Raw genomic sequence first — 21,038 nt, forward strand, 5'->3', positions numbered from 1 at the left:
TTAACGAATCAATAATTATTATAGGGTCATATTTTTATTAGCACCCAGTTTTTTATTAGATCCCAAATTTTTTTATCTCATATTGCTTCATATAGAAGCTTTCATTCAATAAAAATAATTTTAAAATAAATAATATATTATTATAATGTTGTATACTAATTTTTTTTTGAAAATTATTTCTTTGAAAAAAAGATCTGAATTTTTTTTTTGTTTTATTTTTTGATCAATGTTTTGCTCGTGTTTCCATGAGTTTTTGAAACCAAGCATTTTCCTTGTTAGAATTGTTTTTAAACTTTTCTTTTTAACATTTTTGGTTATTTTATTAATATTGTAACTCTTTTTTTTCAATAGTTTTCACACATCACCTTTTTTTTGTAAAACTGAAATTTTGAAGAAATCTATTGATATTTTTTGAATTAATCGTGTATGCATGAAAAACAAATTAGTATTACAAATAATAAAAGTGGTGAGAAATAAAATTAAAAAGTATTTCAGTCAAAAAATGAAAAAGTTGATATTTTGTTTTTCACGTTTTCCTTCTTGAACACAAAAAATTAATTATGAAGGCTTTGCCATATGATTTTACACATAATATAATATAATTCAAACATAATCAATTTTGCAAATAATATTTTCTTTTGTTGATATTTTCGTTTTACAAAAAAAAGGTGATGTGTGAAAACTATTGAAAAAAAAGAGTTACAATATTAATAAAATAACCAAAAATGTTAAAAAGAAAAGTTTAAAAACAATTCTAACAAGGAAAATGCTTGGTTTCAAAAACTCATGGAAACACGAGCAAAACATTGATCAAAAAATAAAACAAAAAAAAAATTCAGATCTTTTTTTCAAAGAAATAATTTACAAAAATATTTGGTGTACAACATTATAATAATATATTATTTATTTTAAAATTATTTTTATTGAATGAAAACTTCTATATGAAGCAATATGAGATAAAAAAATTTGGGATCTAATAAAAAACTGGGTGCTAATAAAAATATGACCCTAATTTTTTTTTGATATAAATGCAAAATTAGATGAATTTTGAATAGATTTTTTTGATTCAAATAAACTAGGTTTATTCAAATGAACTCATGTTTATTCGAATAGATCGAGTTCATTTGAATGAACCGAGTTCATTTAAGATAGACTGAGTTTATTTGAGTTACGAAAATTTTGATAAAAAACAAGTATTTTTTATGTTTATTAAATTGATTGCAAAAACTTACATAAATTATTTGAATCATAATAATGCTGTTTTGCGAATGATTTTTGTTGTTTTCGTCAAATTCTTTCAAAGATCAAATGGATCATAAAATCAGAAAAACTGTTAAAATTCTTTTGCGTCAATAAACGATTCAAAACATATCAATATTGCATCCTTTGATTGTTGGACCTTCAAACTGTGTTATTCACACGTTTTAACATTTTTAAAAATTGAAAAAAAGAAGAATTTCATGAATTATGAAATGTTTAGCATTTTTTAATTATCGCAAATAATGTTAATTGAAATAATGCTGAATTATGTGTTGGATTGCATCAATATATATGCAAACAACTGATATTTACACTTAGATCTGCTCAATAGCATTTAAAGACCGGAAATAATCATTAACAAATAATTGTGATCGATTTTTCTAAAAAAATGGATTCAAAAACAAACTTATTTGTCATCATTATTTTATTGAATAATGAACAGAGTTCAGCCGCTTTTCTCTTGCTATTTATCTGCGCTTCTCCAGTGACATTCCATTTTGCGTTAGAGGTTTCCTGTTTAAAATATGCGAAATGTTATTCTAACAGTTTCAATCCATCGAATGTTGAGGCCACGTTCTAACTGCATCACATGAGAGCAGCATTGATTTGACAAATGTTTCCATGAGCAATATGGAGTTGATGATCAGAAGAATTGTTGTCATGTTTTCACAGGCTGTGTGGAGAGGCGAGTTGATAGGATTAATTGAAGTTAACAGTGAAATAGTTCAGTTGAAATGTTTCGCGCTTTTTTCGCTTCGCCAAAGTGCTCCTTCTCAGACGTCGATCATCAGCTTCTGTGGAAGCGAGCCTTCCCGCGTGCTTGTCCAAAACACGTCGATCAAGAGCAGCGGAAGCATCCTGAGTGAGAATGGCGGATGCATTGCCATGAAATTGAGCGAAGGCTCGTTGTTCCACTGCAACTTTTGTTCGATCTCTGGATGTTTCTGCTCAGCGACCGGCAGAGGAGGCGCGATGTTCCTGGATTGTTCTTTGATCACAAGAGATGGCCTGCTTCCTTTCCTGTTTAAAAACACCGCATTCATGGAGAACAAAGCATTTGTTGGAAGAGACTTATATGAAAAATGCGCGAATGAAAAAATTCAAATAGGCAACAAACCGTTCCAGCTCGATTTCAGAGCACCGTTTGTTCGGGAGTTTGCTATGTGGGAATGCACCGCACAAGACTATGCTGATGAACAAGATCTGCTGCTTCTTGTTGTTGTGTATCGGAGCGAGACTATATTTGCATCTTCTTCATCCGACAACCCCTCCGATTCACGCCAGTGTGGTGGAATAAGTCAACCTTGCATTTCGCTGAATGTTGCGCTGCCCCACATCATTCCTTCAGTTTACAGCAATTTGCTCATCGACAAAAGCGCTGTGGTGTCAGGGGAAGCAAGCGCTTGAGATGTTTGGATCAAGTCGCTGGATGTGGAAGGCATAAGAGGGATTATTCTGCTGAACATCAGCATTGGAAACAAGAGGAGCAGTCTCGTTTCGTGCTTGCTGAGAGTGAAAATGGAATTTCTCACGTTTTTGTTTGCTTGCACTTTTTCTTCTTCTCATTCAAGTTTGTAATCACTGACTGATGGCAACTTGTTGATTGCAGACACAATATTTGCTCAAAAAGATTGGAGTGGAAACACCGAACACAAATTGAATTGCTCCATCATTCTCCACGAGAATGGAAGACTATCAACAAACGGGTGCACTTTTACTTGTATTCATCTCAGTTCTTTGTGCGTGGGAGCAAGAGGCGGACAATATTGCTCATTTATGAACTTGAATATTCTGATGCGAATTCTGTTGTGTTGTTGGACTTCCGCAATCTTGCAAACCTGTCCATGTCTCAGGTGCTTATTTTCAGGTGTATTTTTGACCGATCCTCTCTCGTCCTTCTGTACTGCAAAGACTCTTAGCTCCAGAAGGTTCAAATCAAGAATACAGAGAGCAAAGCAAGCTTGATTGTGCTTTCCTCAGACAGTTCTGGAGGCCATTCAAACATCCAATACTATCATTCGGAATTCGTTGCTATATCTGTGCTGTCTGGCTCTTTGCTTTCTATTGAATGTGTTGATGCGAATGTCGAGATGAATTTCTTGGCCATTTCGAGAACGAAGCTCAGAGAAGGATGCGCAGTGAGTGTGGCATCAAATGCTTCAACACTCCAGCTGAAGCAGTCATCATATCAAAATGTTACCCGAGATTCGCTTGGTCCGTGCTGCTTGGCTGCTTCTTCTTCGTCTTTGTTGCTGGAGTTGAAGAACTGCTCAAACAAAAAGTGTGCTTCACTACATGAAAAAGGGAGCATTGAAGCGTTGGCAGATTTGGCAGACGGTTGCATGTCTTCATGTGTGTTTGACGGAGCAACAAGCGCACCAGAGTTGAGAGCGAGCGATGATCGATCAGAAGAGCTGTGCCAGTGGAGTGGATTAATGGTTGATCTTCAGGATTGCTCAGGAAGAATATCAGACACCACAATCTCCAATTCATCCAAGTGAAGGCTGTCGATCTCTGGAGGAAACATACAAATTCGGTTTGTGCTGTTTTCTAGCAACAGCCCAAATGCAGTAGGCTATTCATCCATAAGGAACTACATCGCCTGCTCTGGTCATGCGCTTCTGAATATTCAAAGCCCGAAAGGCGGAGATGGCTTAAAAGAGAACTCATCACTTTGGGCTTTGAATTTGGAATGCAATTTTTCTATAGTCGCTTCAGAAAGGGATTCTCCGTTCTTCATTCCGTATCTGAATTCAGTGATATCTCGCCAGTTAGGGAGCACTCTTTCAATTGATCATACTGGCTCCTTGCTTCTGCATTGCCACTTGGCTCTCCAGGTTGATTCCTTCGATTGAATGGTTCACGAACTCCAGGTGTATCCGCATCTGTCAGTAGAGTTTGCAGGTGAAACAGAGATTCATGAAGCCATTCCAACATCAATTGTAACAATGCATCTGAGGAAACGTAAGTATCTGTCAAGATCTTGTTTGGAAAGATTGATTCTCTTTCATGAACGGAGTCATTCATCCTGAAGAACAGAACTAAATCTGAGCTAAATGGAGATGGAAAACTTGTTGAAGGAGGGAAAGAAAGAAAAATTATTTTTGCCAATTGTTGAGATTGTGCGTGTTGTATTTGATGTGCTTCTGCTTGTAATTGTTGCTATTCTGGCTGTTAGATGGAGAAAGGCAAAGAATGAAGCAGATGATCTGAAAGAGATTGTGAATGATAACATTAGAAAGGATCCTGAGGCATTTGAGATGGTAACGATGGAGATATTACAAGAAGAGCAGTGGAGGAGAGCAGTCAAAAAGGAAGAGAAGACTTATAAAGAGAGGTTTGATAAAAGAAATCTATCAATGAAAATGAAATATGCCCAGTCAATGGAGAAAGTTGCAAAGATGAAAGCAGCTTCAACCTGTCGACTTGACTGAGAGCTTCGAAATTATATGCTTTGTTGGCTGCAGATCACTCCACGAACTTCAATAAAAACAAAATTTTGTTTTTTATATTTAATTATACAGTGATCAAAAAAAGTTAAAAAGTCGAAAATAGAATAGAATAACGATAACAAAATGATATTTGCATTCATTTCTATCCCTTTTTGTCAAATAAAATCTTCTTTAAACACATATCAAATATTGTTAAAAAATACAGAAATATCTCAATTTTTTTGAATTTTTTAATTTTTTTGTTGATAAAGTGAAAGAAAAAACACAAAAATATTGTAATAAGTGTTCACCACTTTTTCATAAAAACTTTATTTAAGTGTATCGCACTTTATTCAAGTGTAACTTCAACCATTTAAAATAACATGACTTCATTTAAGAAAAACCCAGTTCATTCAAATAAGTTGAATCTATTCAAATGAAAAAAATCTATTCACAATTCATCTAATGAAATCTTCCATGTAACGCATACTTGTTCCATTTGGCAGAAAATGCTTTTTTTAACCAGCTTTAAACGGTTTCAGTATTATTTAAGTGAAAGAAAGAAATTTAATTTTGTAATTTTTTTCCGTAATAATCTGTTTTGTGTCTGAATCCATGCTCTGAGAACTTCGAGTATTTCTTCCAACTGTCTGAATTATTCATTGTGTAAGGTTATCCTTTTTTGATATAATTTGAAACAAAGCATTCTGACTTGACATTTATTGTGAAAAATTGAAGTATTAAACGAAAATCGTTCATGTCATGAAAATATTTTATTCCTTTTTTAAATTGAATTATTTTTTTTCGAATTTGTATAATTTTTGACGTGGTTGTGTGAAATATATTTTTCATTGCGTTGTGCAATGTGGGTTAAGTATTTTGGAGAGTAACTTCAAAAACTTTTAATAACTATTTAGGGCGTTGTCCAATAATTATTTCTTTTTTAAGAAAATCTCGTAGAAAAAGTGTTTTTTTTGCAGGAATGTTGGAAAAAGAAAGAAAGAAAGAACTTCAAAAAGAAGAGCTTATAAAAAATTAATACTCTCATTTTTTGTTTTGTGTTTTTGAAAATCTTCAATTATGAATCTTTCCGAGTTTATTCTGAAACGCTTAAAGGATTTACAAGTGTTCACTGTGTTTGGAGTTCCAGGTGATTTTGTTATGCACTTTCAAGATATAATTGATAAAGATAAATTTGTCAAATTTGTTCCGACCTGCAATGAAGTGTGCATTTTAATTTTTATTTTATTTTTTTTATTATCATAATTATAATTTATTCTTTCTTTTTTTGCGCTTTTTTTTTTCAATGAACAGCTAAATGCTTCGTATATGGCAGATGGATATGCAAAAGCATCAAAGTTTGGCATTGGATGCTGTTGCGTAACATCTGGAGTTGGATCACTCAGCGCAATAAACGGGATCTCTCTTTCGTTTGCGGAAAACACACCAGTTATTCTGATATCTGGTACTCCAGCATTACAGGATCATGAAAGAGAAGAACATGGAACCATGCTTATTCATCATACAAATGGAACATCAACAGCAACAATTACAGAAGCAGCAATCTTTACAAGCGTTACGTGCGCGGAAGTTTCTTTCACTACAAATGTTCGTAAAAATGTTATTGATCTTGATAGGGCAATTGAAAAGATGTTGATCCATAGACGCCCTATTCTTTTACAAATTCCTTATGATTTGGTGAGATTGGAATTAGTTCCAGATCCTGTTGAGAGCATCCCATCACCCATATTCAGAAACGTACCACTTTCATTTTCAGACATTGTATCACCAATCCCGTTTGCATCTTCTTTTACATCGCCTTCACTTTCTCCGGTTCAAAAGCATGCACAATCCCTTTCGAATCATTCAGAAAATGAATCTTCCTTGCCATCATCTTCATCGTCATCTGATTCACCAAATTCAAATCCACCTTGGTATTCATGTACTACCAACCTGTACACAGGTTTTCTAGAGCACCCTCATCTTTCACTAGTCTCTCGTAACTTCCGTTTGGAGAACCACAAAAAAGAGGAATCGTTTCACGTAGCTGATGAAAAAGAAATAGCGAAGGCTGTTCAATTTGTAGTGGAGAAAGCTATTTGGGATGGGAAATGGAGGGGAAAGCACGCTTTTTGGGAAGAAGATGTGAAGAATATTGATGAAGATGGCTTTGAGAATGAGAAGAATAGAGAAGATGGAAACAACAACGTGAAAAGAGGAAACGAGCAAAAAGAAGAGAGCGATAAAGATAACAGCGAGCATTGTGAAAGCGATTCAGAAGATGTGCTTATTCAAGACACGCACCGAGGGATTGTGGCGTTGGTTGGCGATGAGTTTAGCGCTGTGCACGATCCGTATTCGAAGGCGAGAGAGCTGTTTTGTATGTTTTTGCTGTTCATTTTCACATTAAATGAATAATCTGCTTGTTTTCTATTTGGCTGTGTTATTTCTTCATTTCTTGTAGTGCAACTGGTTGAAACATGCAACATCCCGTTTGCTGTATCCCAAACAGGAAGGGCAATATTCTCAGAACAGCACCGCTTGTTTATGGGCCATTTTCATGGGCATAACCCTCCTCCTCCAAAAAGAAGAAGAATGGACATGAATGGAAGGAGAGAGCAGACAAATGAGGGCAAAGGAAAGAATGACAAAGTTAAAGACAACAAAGAGATGAAAAGCCAAAGAAAAGAAGGAGAAATTGCTGATGAGGTTAAAGACGAACAAGAAAAAGAGCAGGAAAGAATGCAGTTGCTGATGAAAGACGTGAATAAAAGCATTTCTTTGCATCGTGCTTCATCTTTCTCTTCTTATCCTTCAGTTTCGTCATCGTCTTCTGCTGCTTCTTTCCCTCTTTCAGAAGGCCACAACAATTCAAACTTTCTTTCAGTGTCGTTTTCTCCAAATCGCTCGCCGTCTCCTTTTCCTCCAACATCATCAGAATGTTATGAAATGCACTCAAATGAGAGAGATGGCATTCATTTGTGTCCCAACCACACCAACTACAGCATCATCCAGCCATCAATCAGCCCTTCTCTTCAATCTGTTCCTGAACTGCCTGCTTTCTCTGAACCAAAAAAAGCAAACACTTCTTCTTCTTCTTCCTCTTCTTCCTTTGACAATCGATTGAAACTTCATTCATTCCGCACCACAACTCAAGGCACAGTCAACAACGGACTTTCGCGCTGTTTTGAGACGGCTGGGCTTGTTTTGTGTTTTGGAGTGAGGTTTTTCGATTTCGACACGACAGAGCTGATGAAAGACAAGCGATGGGTGTGGATAGGCGGGGGAACAGTGAAATGTGGGTATGAATCTGCCTGAGAGAAGGTACATGACAAACAGAAAGAAAGAAAGAAAGAAAGAAAGAAAGAAAGAAAGGATTTGAATATTTGCTCGTTAATTGCCTGATGCAATCACTGCAGATCTAACAATTTAGTGTCTTTTTAAAAGAATCATTTTGTTTTCATTGACAGTTAAAATTATCACTTTTCTATTTAAATATTTTTTACAATTTCCCTTTCGTTTTCTTTTCTTTAATCAAACTATTGTTATTATTCCTATTTGAATAGAGTTTGTCCCACAAGCAAAGCGACAACAGGAGTTGTGTTTGAACATGTTCCGATGGAGTTGTTTCTGAGTGAGCTGTGCAAATCATTGCAGCAAGTGATGAAGTATTCTCCGAGAACAATTCCACAGGGAATGGGGCTGATGACAAAGGAAGAGATGGAAAGAGAGTTTGAGAGGAGGTATTTGAGAGGAGGAAGTTACGAGGAGGGAAGGAAAGAAGGAGATGATTTGAAGGCGATGAGGATTAAAGGAGAAGACATCATCCATCAGATCGTCACACGCATTCCTGAAGGGTTTGACTGAACATTTTATATTCGATTTTTGTTTTAAAAAAAAAGAGAGAGAAACAATTGTTAATTTTTTGAAGTGATTTTTTTCGTGCTATTTTTCTTTTTTTGAAAGTGTTATTATTATCATTTTCTATTCCTTTCATTTTGTTATTTCCCAAAATACTTTTTCGAATCATATGAATTGTTTCTTGGGTGTTCATTTGGTTGCATTTGCAGTTCTGTTGTTGTGACAGACACAGGTGACATCAATTTCAGATTGGGGCGTCACAGACTGCCAGACAACACAACATTCATTTCTTGTCCGTTTTATAAGTCTATCGGATATGCTCTGCCTGCAGGTGTGTTTGATTTGCTTGTAAATTGAAATTAGAGAGAAAGAGAAGAGAAAGTGAAGAGTCTTTAAACAATACATTTACCAAAAAAAGGGTTAAATGATTGTTTTATTTATCTTATTTCCTTCTAACTAATATTTTAAATTATTTAACGAGATTGATGATATCACTTATTTTTTGGTCAAATTAATTTCATATGAATATAAAAACAGGCATCGGAGCATCGTTTGCCAAGAAAGATGAGCCTTTGATGAATTCCATTGATTCCACAAGTGTCTCATCTGAATCTGTTCATTCATCAGACATGTCTTCAAATTCGAGTGTGTTTATTTTCACTGGCGATGGAGCCATTCAAATGACAATACAGGAAATATCAACGATGCTCAGACATTCTCTGCCAATTATGCTTGTTGTGTGGAACAACAAACAATACGTGCGCCATTCATATTTATCATTTGCTTTGATTAATCTTCTGATGCTTTTGAAATTTATTTCTACTCATTTTCTTTCTTTTCTTTTTATCCTGAAACATTAAATATTCTCATAATCGTTTCACAGGGCGTAGAAAAAGCTATCCATCGCAATGGAGTTCTGTACAACGATCTTCAACCATGGGACTTCTCTTTAGCTGCCAAATTCTTCCATCCAAATAAACATTCTTCTTCTGCTTCTGCTTCTTCTTCTTCTTCTCCAATGGTCACATCTCCAACAATGATGCCTCGTGATGCAGAAACGGAAGAGGAAAGAAAAAGAGTGCGAGGAAAGGAAGACATTGAAATGCTTCTTGGAATAAAAAGAGAATCAAAACTTGGTGAAAACATGGAAAAGCGAAGAGAGAAGGAAGGAGAGAAGGAAGGAGAGAAGGAAGGAGAGAAAGAAGGAGAGAAGGAAGGAAGAAATGCAAACTTGAAAGAAGGGAAAGGCAAAAGAATTCAAAAAGACGAAAGTTCTGAAGATGAAAGCGATGAAAACTCAACATGGAAAATTGTCACAAGAGGCGATTGCGAAAAAATGGTTGAGAAATTATCTGGTTTGTGGAGATGTGAAATCAAATGTTTTATTTTTTGTTCAAAGTATCCTCTTTTAAATATGTTTTTATTTTTCTTTTGAACAATTATTTTGTGTGATTGATAATTATCATTATTTATTTTTAAATGTATTTTTTGAATGAAATGTGACAGATCCTTCGAATCAAAAGCGCTTTTCTATCACCAAGCCAGTTATTGTGGATGCTCATATTCTTCAGACTGACGTTGATCCATCTTTGGTTTGTTCTGTTGATTTGATGATAAAATGAAATATAACAAATTTTATTGAACAATTTTTAATTTTCTATTTTTTTTGAATCAGATTCCGTATGGCCATCACTCTGCCCTTCGAAAAGCGCATTTGCAGCACAACATCCACAGACAGCAGCAGGAAGAGGTTGTGTTTGCGCATCGAGAGCGTTTGCTGAATGACATTCGGTGGAAGATGGCACACTGCACAGATGGCACAGACACTCTGAGAGAAGAAGAGAAAGTTGTGTGCTCAGCGGAGTTTGAGAGGCAGCTGCTGCAGGCGATGAAGAGAGAGATGGAGACAGACAGGGAAAAGGAAGAGGATGGGATCATCGAAAAGGAAGGGCTGGGGAAAGATGAAGTCGATGCTTCACTTCCTGAAGAAGAAGAAGAAGGAAAAGAAGGAATGGTGGATAAAGAAATGAAGATTTCACAAGCTTCAAATATTGCAAATGAAGTAAAATCTTCAAAGGGAAAGAGTGAACATAATTATGAAGTGTCTGAGAATGAAGAAAATTTGGCTTCTGGAATTCTTTAAAAATTGATATTTGTCTATATTTTTTGTATGTTGTATAAATTTATGTAGTTAATTTTTTTAACGATATGATTATTTTTTAATGTTATCATCATTTTTAGAAAAAAGTTTTAAAACACTTTTTGATTAACATGTGCTCTAAATGGGTAAAATTTTTATATATGCTGAAAAACATTTTTTTTTAAACACAATTATTTTGTTATGTTGGTGACTTCTTTTCTGCTTCGCCAATCCCTTCATAATCGAAAGAAAGAAAGAAAAGCAAAGAAGAAATGAAATCAATTCATGAAATCTCTGGGTTGTCACACTTATTATGATTTTTTCATTGAAAAAAACCAAAGCAATTGAAATATTATTGATTCGTTTGATCAAAACATCCATAACATTTTATGCATTTAATTGAGTTCGCAATGGATCGGTGATAATTAATGGAAAGAAAACTAACAAAAATTGTTTGCAATTGAACGTATATATTTAATATTTGACTTGATTATTTATCGTACTTTCAACGTTCATTTCCTTTCTTTTTTCGATATTTCTGTCCTGATTAATATTGATAAAGGCATGGATTGCAGTTATTTCAATGCTTATTTCTGGCACAGCCACAATGACCCTCTCTAAAGTGATGTTTGAAACAGAAGCAAAAGGAAGGAATGGGATTTATGGAAAGTGGCAAAAGCCTTGCTTTCAAGTATTTGTCATGTTCATTGGAATGTTTCTTTGCTTTCCCATTTGGATTGTACAAGCATTGATCCAGAGACGCAGAAATTTAACATTTAAAAAAAAGAAGAGCGATGATGTTGAGGCTCAATCGTCATCCGAGAATGCGTCACAGCATTCCAAACGTTCGAAATTAAAATTGTTTTTTGTCATTTCGATTCCAACGATTTTCGATCTACTCGCATCAATATTTTTGAATGCAAGTCTCGTCTTGATGAATGCTTCAATTACTCAAATGCTACGAGGTAGTGTGATTGTGTTTTCGGCTTTATTATCTCGATGTTTTTATCGGAGGATACTTAGCAAAGGTCAATGGGCGGGAATAATAGGATGTGTAATATCTCTTTTAATTGTTGGATCAGCCTCTGTACTTGCTTCTCTTGCTGATTCATCCCCAAAACAAAGCGAAGACAGTACAAACAAAACACACAAATCTCCTTGGCTGCAAGTTGTTGGTTGTCTGCTGTGCATATTTTCGCAATTTATCCAAGCGTCTCAAGTGGTTGCAGAAGAAGGGCTTTTGTCTTCGTTTTCTGCTGCACCTTTGCTTGTTGTTGGGGTTGAAGGGTTCTGGGGAATTATTCTTTGTTGCGCAGTGATATTGCCTCTTTGTCAGATCATCCCATTTCGGCAACCTGGAAGCGGGGGTCCGCTAAGGCCTGTTGAAGATTCGATTGATTCGCTTATTAAAATCAAAAACAGCAGGAAGCTTCAGATAATTGTTGTTGCCTATCTCTTTGCCACTCTTTTGCTCAATTGGAGTGGGATGGTTGGTTTGTTGAAGCTGGTTTTAATGAGATTTATAAAAGAAAGAAAGAAAGAAAATGAAAACTTGTGATGTATAAATGTTGATGATTTCTTTTTGCTTTTAATGTTATTTGACAACTTATTATTTATTAAGTGTTTCATTATATTGTAACTTTTTTATTTTATGAATCTAATATTTCTTGCGACTTTAAATGTGTTTCTTTAGTGACATCTCAGCTGAGAGCAATTTATCGTACTGTTTTGGACAACTTACGTTCTGTTGTGATTTGGATTGTAAATTTATTTGTGTTCTATTTTATCAGCACATCATTTGGCGAAAAATGGACTCATTTTTCATTTCTGCAGTTGGTTTGTCATTTTTGAATTGTTTATAATAGAGCATTAATTGCAACTCATTTTCTCTTCTTTTTCTCTTGCATTTTTAAATATTTTTTTGATTTGCTTCTTTCAATATTCAATTTATCAGTTTGGCTTCATATCTCTTGTAGTGTCTCTGTTTATCTACAACGGAGTGATTCATTTGCCACACCGCAATTCGTCGCATCGTTTGAGCCCAACTTCATCTGAGTCTTCGAGAGAACATGTTGCTGACAGTCAAGATTTGACAACAGCAAATTCTGATCATATGACAAAAAAGAAAAAGGAGAAAGAAGAAGATGATGATGAACAGATTATGAACAAAGTGCATCACACAACAGGAAGCGGAATTTCAACAAGCCGAAGAATGCGCCCGGACTTGGAGCATTCGTCTGAGTTTCCTCACGTTTCCAGTTATGAAGAGATGCATCACATTGCATCTTCGCCTTCAGTTGAGAAATATCCTCATTCAGAATCTGACATTGGATCAGGCATTTGCGATGGAGTAGATCGGCTCTCTTGTCGTATGCCTTTTGATTATGAAGAGACAGAAAAGGAGAAAAAAGAGCAAGGAAACACAGTTGGTGAGCCTTGCAATAACAGAAATGGCAAAAGCAATAACAGCATCATTCACAATGGAAATGATGAAGAGGATGAAAGTGAATTGTCTACCATTGAAACAGAATCCAACAGAACAAACACGATCGACTCTTCAAATCAATCTGAAGAGCTACCTCAGATCAGCACAGGCAACACTTCAAACATTCTTCCCACTTCTTTCTGTGCCAACATCACATCTGCATCCACAACACCTTCAGCCCCAATGCTGACTCGCTCTTGCCCTGCAACAGAGCCTGGCTCTTCTTCGCCTTCTTCTCCTTCTCCTCCCTTCTGTGCCAATCACTGTGCTTCAGCCACACCTTCTCTCTCAATTGTTGCAAGCAGCCAGTCTCTTTCGACAGCAGGCGTAGTTGCCTCTGCAGTCAGCGCAGAAGGAAAAAGAAGGGCAAAGAGCTTATCAGATCTCAATGGACGAGAAGAAATTGAAAGTGAGCCATATGTCAAATCAAATTGCAAAGTGAATCATTATACCAAGAATCATTTTGGTGGAAAGGGAAATGAAAACGATTCATCTACTCATGAATCTATTTCTTTACCATTATTCAAATCTGTTTCATCACCATCTCCTTGACAGAAGATGAGTTGCTACTTGCTTTTTTTAGAATAATTTTTGTTATAGTTTCTGTGTTAATTGTAATTTAGTTTGCTTGAATAATTTTTCATTATCGTTTTTTGATGAAAATTTTTTGCCATAACAATATTTTATTCCAATGCACTTTCAAACATCTCGAGTTTCCGAGTCTCTCGAGATGTTTCCAACATTGTTTTATGTTGATGGTTTTTTACTGTCAACATGGGACAATATACTTGGGCCAAAAGTCATCAAAGTGTGAACATTATTCAATAATTTGAAATTAAGAATTAATAATTTTATTGAAAATTAAAACGAAAGTTGTGGGGATCTGTTTCGCGCTTTTCAACTGACGAGCTCGGATACATTGGGAGAAATGTATTAGATTCAGAATTTTGCAAGCCCTCAATGGGGAACAACATTGAATCAAAAATTTCATTTCTTCATGAGCCTCGTATGTGTCTTTTTTTCAACTTTTAAAAATGAACAATTGTCAATTTTTATTTCACTTAATTTTATTTTAGCATTGTTATTAATAAGCTCTTTGTTTGCAGCCAGCCAACAAAAAAGAGAATCACGCTTTTCTTTCACGCTTGTTGTTAAAAGGTTGCAATTTAAAAATTAACAATTTGTTGATTGAAGAATTCGTTTTGCTTAACCTTTTCAGAAAATATCATTCCAGATATAGTAAAATTGCAACAATTATTGAAGAGAGGATGAGTGTTCTTGCAATTCGATTGAAGAATCTCTTGGAAACAGTTCCAGATTGTATAAATCATTTTGGAAAACTGCTAAAGAAGAAAGCTTTAGAAATAGAAGCCTTGTTTATGGCAGGGGTTAAGCCTCCCATTGTTGAGTTTGATGAATTTTAATATTTTTGATTCGTTTTATTGGGTTTAATAAAAGGGAAACATATCTATATGCTGGAGATTTCGAAACAAACAGCGCTTGGATGAAATTTTTGCTGTTGTATGAATTATTTTTATGACTTGAAAGATTTTATATAATTTATTCAATTTCTGTTTCTGACTTTTTTTAAAACGAAGATGTTTAACGTCTCATCTTCAAACTTCAGGAAATACGGTTGTTGTTGGTGAAGATATTTCTGCTGTGAACAAGGTAAAAAATTAACTTTATTCTTTCTTTCTTTCTTTCTTTCTTTCTTCTCAAACTTTTTATTTAATTTTTGCTTCCGAAGTAAATCTTGTAGCGCTTCTTTTTCAATATTGCTCATTCAATTTTCAACTTTTTTTTTGTTTTTCTTTCTTACAACGAAAACCTTTTCAGATGATCAGCACTCTCTTGCTGTTCTCTCCGTGTTCTTCCTGTCTTGTCTCTCGTCATGCTCTTCCACTCTGCGATCCATCAGTCACTCGCACAGGAAAATACTCTTTCCGCTTGCCTGACTCTTCATCAGATTTTCCTTCTTCCTCCTCCTCTTCTTCTTCTACAGCAACTAATGTATCTTCGACTGTCACCTCACCTTCCACATTCTCATTCACCTCTGTGTCACACACACCCCCTCCACTTTTTCCTTCTGCCTCAAATTCTCTCTCACATTCTGCTTCCACAGCAACACTCAAGCCATCTGCTCTGTTTTCGTATCTTCCGCAGCGCCTGTCAAAACCATCGACTCCATCTGCCACTCGCGAAATGATCTCTCCAAATCATTCAATTGCCTTTAATGTTTCATCTTCGTCTTCTTCCTCACGTTCCCCAATGAACAACACATATTCTTCAACTACTTCTTTGCCACCTGTCAAATTGTGCGATTTTTTGTCTTCTTCTTCATCTGCTTCTTTGTCTTCAACGCACACTGAACCACTTTCACTCTCACTTCATTCATTCTCATCGGAGTCATCAACATCTTCTTCTTCTTCTTCTTCTTTTACCTCTTCTCCACTTCAAACAGATGAATGTCCACATCAAATACCTCCTTCTTCTGTTTCTATTCCCTCTCACTTAGACACTTCAAAAGCTTCATCGCCTCAAAACATTTCACTCACAGAAACACAATCATTTCACATTAATTCAAATTATTCTTCTCCTCTTCCTTCTTCTTCTTCTTCGTTGTCTGTCACCCTTCCTCAAACATCTTCAAATTTTCCTGTGCAAATTCCCTCGCCCCTCTCAAGTGATTATTCTGTTCACCAAGAAACGTCATTCTTCAATGAAATACCAATGCAAGTTGATGCTGATGACGAGAAAGATAAAGATGAATACAAACACAAAGAAGAAAGAAAAGAGGATGAAAAAGCATTTGCGAAAGAAAACTTGGATGGAGACGAAGAAAGTGAAAGAGAAAGAGAAGGGAAAAGTGATGCTGATGATAATAAGGAAATGAAAATTGAAGGGGACTTAGAAAACGAACAAAAAATGACTGAAAAAGAAAAAGAGAAGAATCAAAATGATGATAGTGATGATGATGACAGCGGTGAAGACGAAGATGAAAGTGTTTCGATTGCTTCGTCTGACAGTGGCTCAACATCATCCAGTTTATCCAGCAATTCGAGCTCTTCTTATGACTCTTCTTCTTCTTCTTCTTCAGCAACTGAACACTCAAGAAATGAAAGCGATGAAAGTGATGATGACGACGACGATGAAAATGAGGTGACTTTTTCATTGTATGATCACATTGCTGAAACAGCTGCGATGACAAGTTCAAAAAAGAGAAAAGAAAAAGAGCAAGAAAAAAATAGAGTCGAAGAAAAGAAATCGACGAAGAATGACAAAACGAACCAGAAAGACAGCATTTTGAAAGAAGATGCAGCAAAAAGAGCATCCGATTCATCAAAAGAATCACCAACTCCGTCGTCATCGTCGGCATCAGCTGCAACAAACACTCTTTTCAGTTCTGTCCAGACTCCATTGAATTCAACAACAAACACTCCAAAACAGCGCCAAAGCCGTTCGCATTCCTTTTTGAGTGCTTTGAGAACTGGAAGAATACACTTGGAAGGGAAAGTGGTTGAAAGAGAAAGAGGAAACGAAGAAATGAAGGAAGATGGTTCTTTCAAAAGAAGAGGAAGCGAAAGAGAAAGAGAAATCATGAAAGGCATCGGACTTTTTGATCATGATAATTCAGTTGCCTCTGCAACTGGAATGGATTCGCCGTCTTCTTTTGCGGAATCTGATGCTCAACTCTCGATAACTTCTCCATATTTCACTACTTCATCATCCTCAACATCGTCTTCTTCTTCATTTTCTTCTTCTTCTCATTCATTCGGTCAAACACATTCTGTTTTGTCAAATTGGTCACCAAAAAAGATCCCTTCACTCGGCTTCTGGTACAAATCTCCATTAACGAGTCAATTGGAACACAAACAGATTGAAAAGGAGAGAAAAGAAAAAGAAGAGGCAGATGAAGAAGGAAAAGCAGATGCAGAAAGAAAACATTTGAATGAAGTTGGAGGAGGTTTTTCAAACAACATAAGCTCATCCAAAAACACACCAAAACTCAGTTTTTTGTCGCCCAGAATTACTTTTCAGCCTGGTTTGTGTTATTCTTCGAGAATGTCTCCAACGCTATCTCCTACTCCAATCACGCCTTCTGTTTCATCTTCTTCTTCTCTTTCTCCTCCTCTTCTGTCACACAGCAAGAGTCGTGAACACCATAGGACAAATACACCATCAACTCCGTTGCTTTCAAATTCTTCTTCTTTTCCTCCTCCTCTTTCTTCTTCATTGTTGTCTTCTAATAATTCTTCGAATTGTTCCTTGTGTTCTTTGACGCATTCGACAACAACTTCGTCAATTTCATCAATTTCTTCCTCTCCTTCTTCCTCTCCTTCGTCTCTCCAAATGTCAAGTGAAGAAATGCAAAATGCAAACATTAAAAATGAAATGGATGAAAGAGAAGTTTTTAATCCCCCAAAAAAGAAGAAGAAGAAGAAGAAGAAGAAAGGAAACTTGAATGTCAAAACGGAAACTGAAAGGAAAGAAAAGAATGATGTTTTATTGGCAGGTTTGTCAGATAATCAAAAGATGAAAAGTGAATCTGGAAAAGAAAAGGATAAATCGGACAAAGAAAAACTGTTAAAAGAGGAGAAGGAAGAAGAAGAAGATTCAGCAGACAGCAATTTAGACTTGTATTTCAATGAAACAGAATGCGATGTTGTCAGCGTGGATGAATTGAGAAGAAGAAAAGTTGGATTTTTTGAGGGAATTGATTCTGTTGATGTTGAACGAATGTTGAATAAGAAAGAGAGTGAAAATAATTCCACTATTTTATCTGATTATTGTTCTGACAGTGCTTCTTCTTCTTCTTCTTCTTCTTCTTCTTCTTCGCATTCTTCTTCGTCTTCATGTTCATTCCCTTCTCTCAATCGACGTCGCACTCAAATGTCATTTTTATCACAAAAACTTACACAAAAAGATCCGAAAACAAGAAAATCAAGTAATTCAAATATTTTGAATCATGATCCAAGCTTCAAAGCCCAAACACATAATGCATTGAACGAACAACCTTCTGATTGTTCAAAGCAAATTTTATCTGATATTTCTTCTTCTTCTTCTTCTTCGTCTTCTTCAATTTTTTCTATTCTTTCTCCTCTTTTTTCAGACGCTCGCTTTCTTCAACTCAGTCAAACAGAAAGAAATTTGTTGGTTTCTGTTTGTAAGCACTTGTTTAATGTGACAAACGAATTAATTGAGCAAAAGAGTGAAAAACGAGAAAAATACAAAAGAATGATTGAGGTGGCACTGAACGAATATGAAGAAGATAGGAAATGGATGGAGGAAAGAAGAGAAGAGAAGAAAGGGGAAAATGACTCTGAAAAAGAAAAAGGAAGCATTAACAATAATGTGGAAGGAAATGAAGAAGAAAAGCAAATAATGGAAGAAAAAGTGCGCGTTGAAGTGGAAGGGAGCATTGATACATCAAACAGCTCAAAACCGCCAACTTCAGCTGGGGCAGGCACAGAAGATGTTGATGAGTTTGGCATTAAACAAAGTTTTTCTTCTCCATCAACTTCTTCTTCAATGTTGTCCCATCCATTGCAAAGCGATTTGTTTGACTTGCAAAAGAGACAAATGCGACTGATACTTCGAATTGTGGAGAGAGAAAAAGAGGAATCTGCAAAAATTCACGACATTTCTCCGATGTGCATCCACTCTTGTTCTATGGATATTTGTGTGTTGGCTGAGTATGTTCCAGGCCTTGCTGTACAAGGAGTGCATTCGGTATGAGATCAGTGAGATGGAGAAATGGCTATTGTCGTATTATTAATGAAAGTTCTTGAACTAATTTCATATTCTTGAAAAACGGATATTATAATTTTGATTGTTTCACCTGTACTTTTATCTTTTTTGATGAATTTTTATTTTTATATTTATTTCTCTTCGTTTCCGTTTTATTCAATCAACTTCAGAGGATATCTCCATCATCTCAACAGCTTCTTCGCCATTCTCAGCCTTCCACAATCATCAACATGGACACTCTAACAGTTCTCCAGCATGCATCCGACTTCAAGTTTTATTCATCCCGCTCGCGTTACTTGCACTACAAGCTTAGCAGAGACACCGAAAAGGGGAATGGTGGAAGCAGCAGAAGTTCGGTGAGGCATCCTCAGCTCCATCACCCACAGTCAGTGAACACAATGGCACCTATTTTGGAAGAGATCGTGTTGAATGCAATTGGCATCCCACACCCTAGAGTGAGAGAACAAGCGATTAGACAGCAGATGCTTATGCTGCAGGAAAAAGCAGTCACAACTGCACTTTTGATTCAGTGGCTTTCGCAACAGCTGGAAAAGGAAGAAGGGAAAAAGAGAATGAATAAAAAGGAGAAAGAAAGTGAAAGTGTTAGAAATAAAGATAAAGGAAATGATAAAGACAATAAGAAAAAATGGAATGATAAAAATGGTTCTCATGATGAAAAATCAGATAGTAGCTCAAAAAGCAGTGAATCCAGTTGCGAAGAAGAGGATGATGAATTTGTGAATGAAAAAACTTCTCGTGACGAAAGAAAAAGAAAAAGAGGTAGAGATAGAGATAAATACAAAACAAGAAGGGAACATGTTGGCAGCGATGAAAATGATTATAGCACAAGCAGTAGCTCTGAAGAAGACGAAGAAGAGGAAGAGTTTATGCGCAATCGCATTGCAGACAGTACTGAAAGCGAAGATAGCAACTCCACACACACAGCAAATTCCCGCAAAAGTTATCTGCAACGAAAAACTCCTCAGCTTCCACAAGCAACACCATTACTGAAAAGGACATTTTCTAAATCTTCAACATCTGCAATTGCTCCATTTTCACCTTCAATTCAACCGTTTGGCTCATCTTCTTCCTCTTCTTTTGGAGTAAACTTTCCTTCACCTTCACCAACGCCCACTTTGCCTCAGTCTTCCACTGACATGAATGCAATGAATCAATCAACAATATCATCATCATCTGGCAATGAACAAAAATCACTATCGAGTTTTTTCAAGCAGGCAGTGCAAATGGCTCATCATAAGCTGAATGTCACACTTGAAGACGTCAAGCTGCTTCTTTCTGTAGCTAACTGGTATTTTCCCGATTTTACAAGGAAGATTGAATTGAACGAAGACGATTATGGGCTTATCAATTTGTTTGACCGTTTGACAAATTTTTAGGAAATAAGAATTTTACATTTTTTATCATGAGAGAATTGAACATTTATTTTTTTGGAATAATGTTTTATCTGTCTATTTTAAATATAAGCAAACTGGTATATTTAAATGTTAACTTTTTATATGATTGAAATTTGAGTTGTTTGAAATTCATTTTCAAATACTTTTTATTGCTGTTTTTATTTTTAATTGTTAAATTGTTTTGTTTTTAGCTTTATAAATGGAATATGTTGGATAATTCTTTTTGAAATCATGCTTTAGTTCCAGTTTTGATCAAACTTATAATCACAATTGGATTTTTGATAAAATGAGCAACAACAGTTAATGCATACAACTTTTGACGATGGATAAAAGGATATTAATTTCTTCGAAATTCATATTTGGATTAAAGTTTTTGATCAAAACTCGAACAAAATTCAGTTTTTAAAAACCATTGGACTTAAAAAAATCAATATTTTGTTATATAATTCAATTTCTTAAATACAATAACGATGCATTAAAAATTTTTATAAAACGATAAAAAATGTTATTTTTTTTAATTGTTTTTCTAAACCTATGAAATAACGGGAATTTGAACAGAAATTCTATAAAAACATACAATATTTATTTGCATCCGAAATTTTTATATATGTCATTTTTCAGGAAATAATAATTCTAATATTTCGAAACAGTTTTTTGTGATGCAATCATTTTCAAAAAGTTATTTACACAAAATA

At 35.4% G+C, this 21,038-nt stretch overlaps 6 protein-coding genes across 6 annotated transcripts; all 6 read left to right on the plus strand.

Moving 5' to 3' along the window:
• Window positions 1-1,890: 1,890 nt before the first annotated feature.
• Window positions 1,891-2,667, plus strand: MONOS_14535 (uncharacterized protein; the record flags this gene model as incomplete). Its single annotated transcript, XM_067867344.1, has 1 exon — window positions 1,891-2,667. The coding sequence occupies one exon, from the start codon at window positions 1,891-1,893 to the stop codon at window positions 2,665-2,667; it is 777 nt and encodes a 258-aa protein (XP_067731435.1).
• Window positions 2,668-3,350: 683 nt separating this feature from the next.
• On the plus strand, window positions 3,351-3,761 carry MONOS_14534 (uncharacterized protein; the record flags this gene model as incomplete). Its single annotated transcript, XM_067867343.1, has 1 exon — window positions 3,351-3,761. The coding sequence occupies one exon, from the start codon at window positions 3,351-3,353 to the stop codon at window positions 3,759-3,761; it is 411 nt and encodes a 136-aa protein (XP_067731436.1).
• Window positions 3,762-4,316: 555 nt separating this feature from the next.
• MONOS_14533 (uncharacterized protein) lies at window positions 4,317-4,694 on the plus strand (the record flags this gene model as incomplete). Its single annotated transcript, XM_067867342.1, has 1 exon — window positions 4,317-4,694. The coding sequence occupies one exon, from the start codon at window positions 4,317-4,319 to the stop codon at window positions 4,692-4,694; it is 378 nt and encodes a 125-aa protein (XP_067731437.1).
• A 975-nt stretch (window positions 4,695-5,669) lies between these two features.
• On the plus strand, window positions 5,670-10,827 carry MONOS_14532 (putative pyruvate decarboxylase). The gene is made up of 9 exons (XM_067867341.1): window positions 5,670-5,915; window positions 6,006-7,071; window positions 7,156-7,993; window positions 8,258-8,548; window positions 8,762-8,883; window positions 9,090-9,310; window positions 9,436-9,907; window positions 10,059-10,144; window positions 10,228-10,827. Exons 1-9 carry the CDS (start codon window positions 5,772-5,774, stop codon window positions 10,693-10,695), a joined length of 3,708 nt encoding a protein of 1,235 aa, XP_067731438.1. The 5' UTR covers window positions 5,670-5,771; the 3' UTR covers window positions 10,696-10,827.
• A 799-nt stretch (window positions 10,828-11,626) lies between these two features.
• On the plus strand, window positions 11,627-13,729 carry MONOS_14531 (putative Solute carrier family 35 member F6; the record flags this gene model as incomplete). The annotated part of the gene is made up of 4 exons (XM_067867340.1): window positions 11,627-11,660; window positions 11,775-12,185; window positions 12,386-12,528; window positions 12,647-13,729. The coding sequence occupies 4 exons, from the start codon at window positions 11,627-11,629 to the stop codon at window positions 13,727-13,729; spliced, it is 1,671 nt and encodes a 556-aa protein (XP_067731439.1).
• Window positions 13,730-13,868: 139 nt separating this feature from the next.
• MONOS_14530 (putative guanine nucleotide exchange protein C9orf72) lies at window positions 13,869-20,674 on the plus strand (the record flags this gene model as incomplete). The annotated part of the gene is made up of 8 exons (XM_067867339.1): window positions 13,869-13,985; window positions 14,051-14,183; window positions 14,254-14,335; window positions 14,397-14,585; window positions 14,636-14,698; window positions 14,776-14,848; window positions 15,017-18,910; window positions 19,099-20,674. The coding sequence occupies 8 exons, from the start codon at window positions 13,869-13,871 to the stop codon at window positions 20,323-20,325; spliced, it is 5,778 nt and encodes a 1,925-aa protein (XP_067731440.1). The 3' UTR covers window positions 20,326-20,674.
• Between the last annotated feature and the right edge of the window lie 364 nt (window positions 20,675-21,038).

This window comes from Monocercomonoides exilis (assembly GCF_001643675.1).
Source record: "Monocercomonoides exilis strain PA203 chromosome Unknown scaffold11-1913109, whole genome shotgun sequence".
Classification (NCBI taxonomy): Eukaryota; Preaxostyla; order Oxymonadida; family Polymastigidae; genus Monocercomonoides; species Monocercomonoides exilis.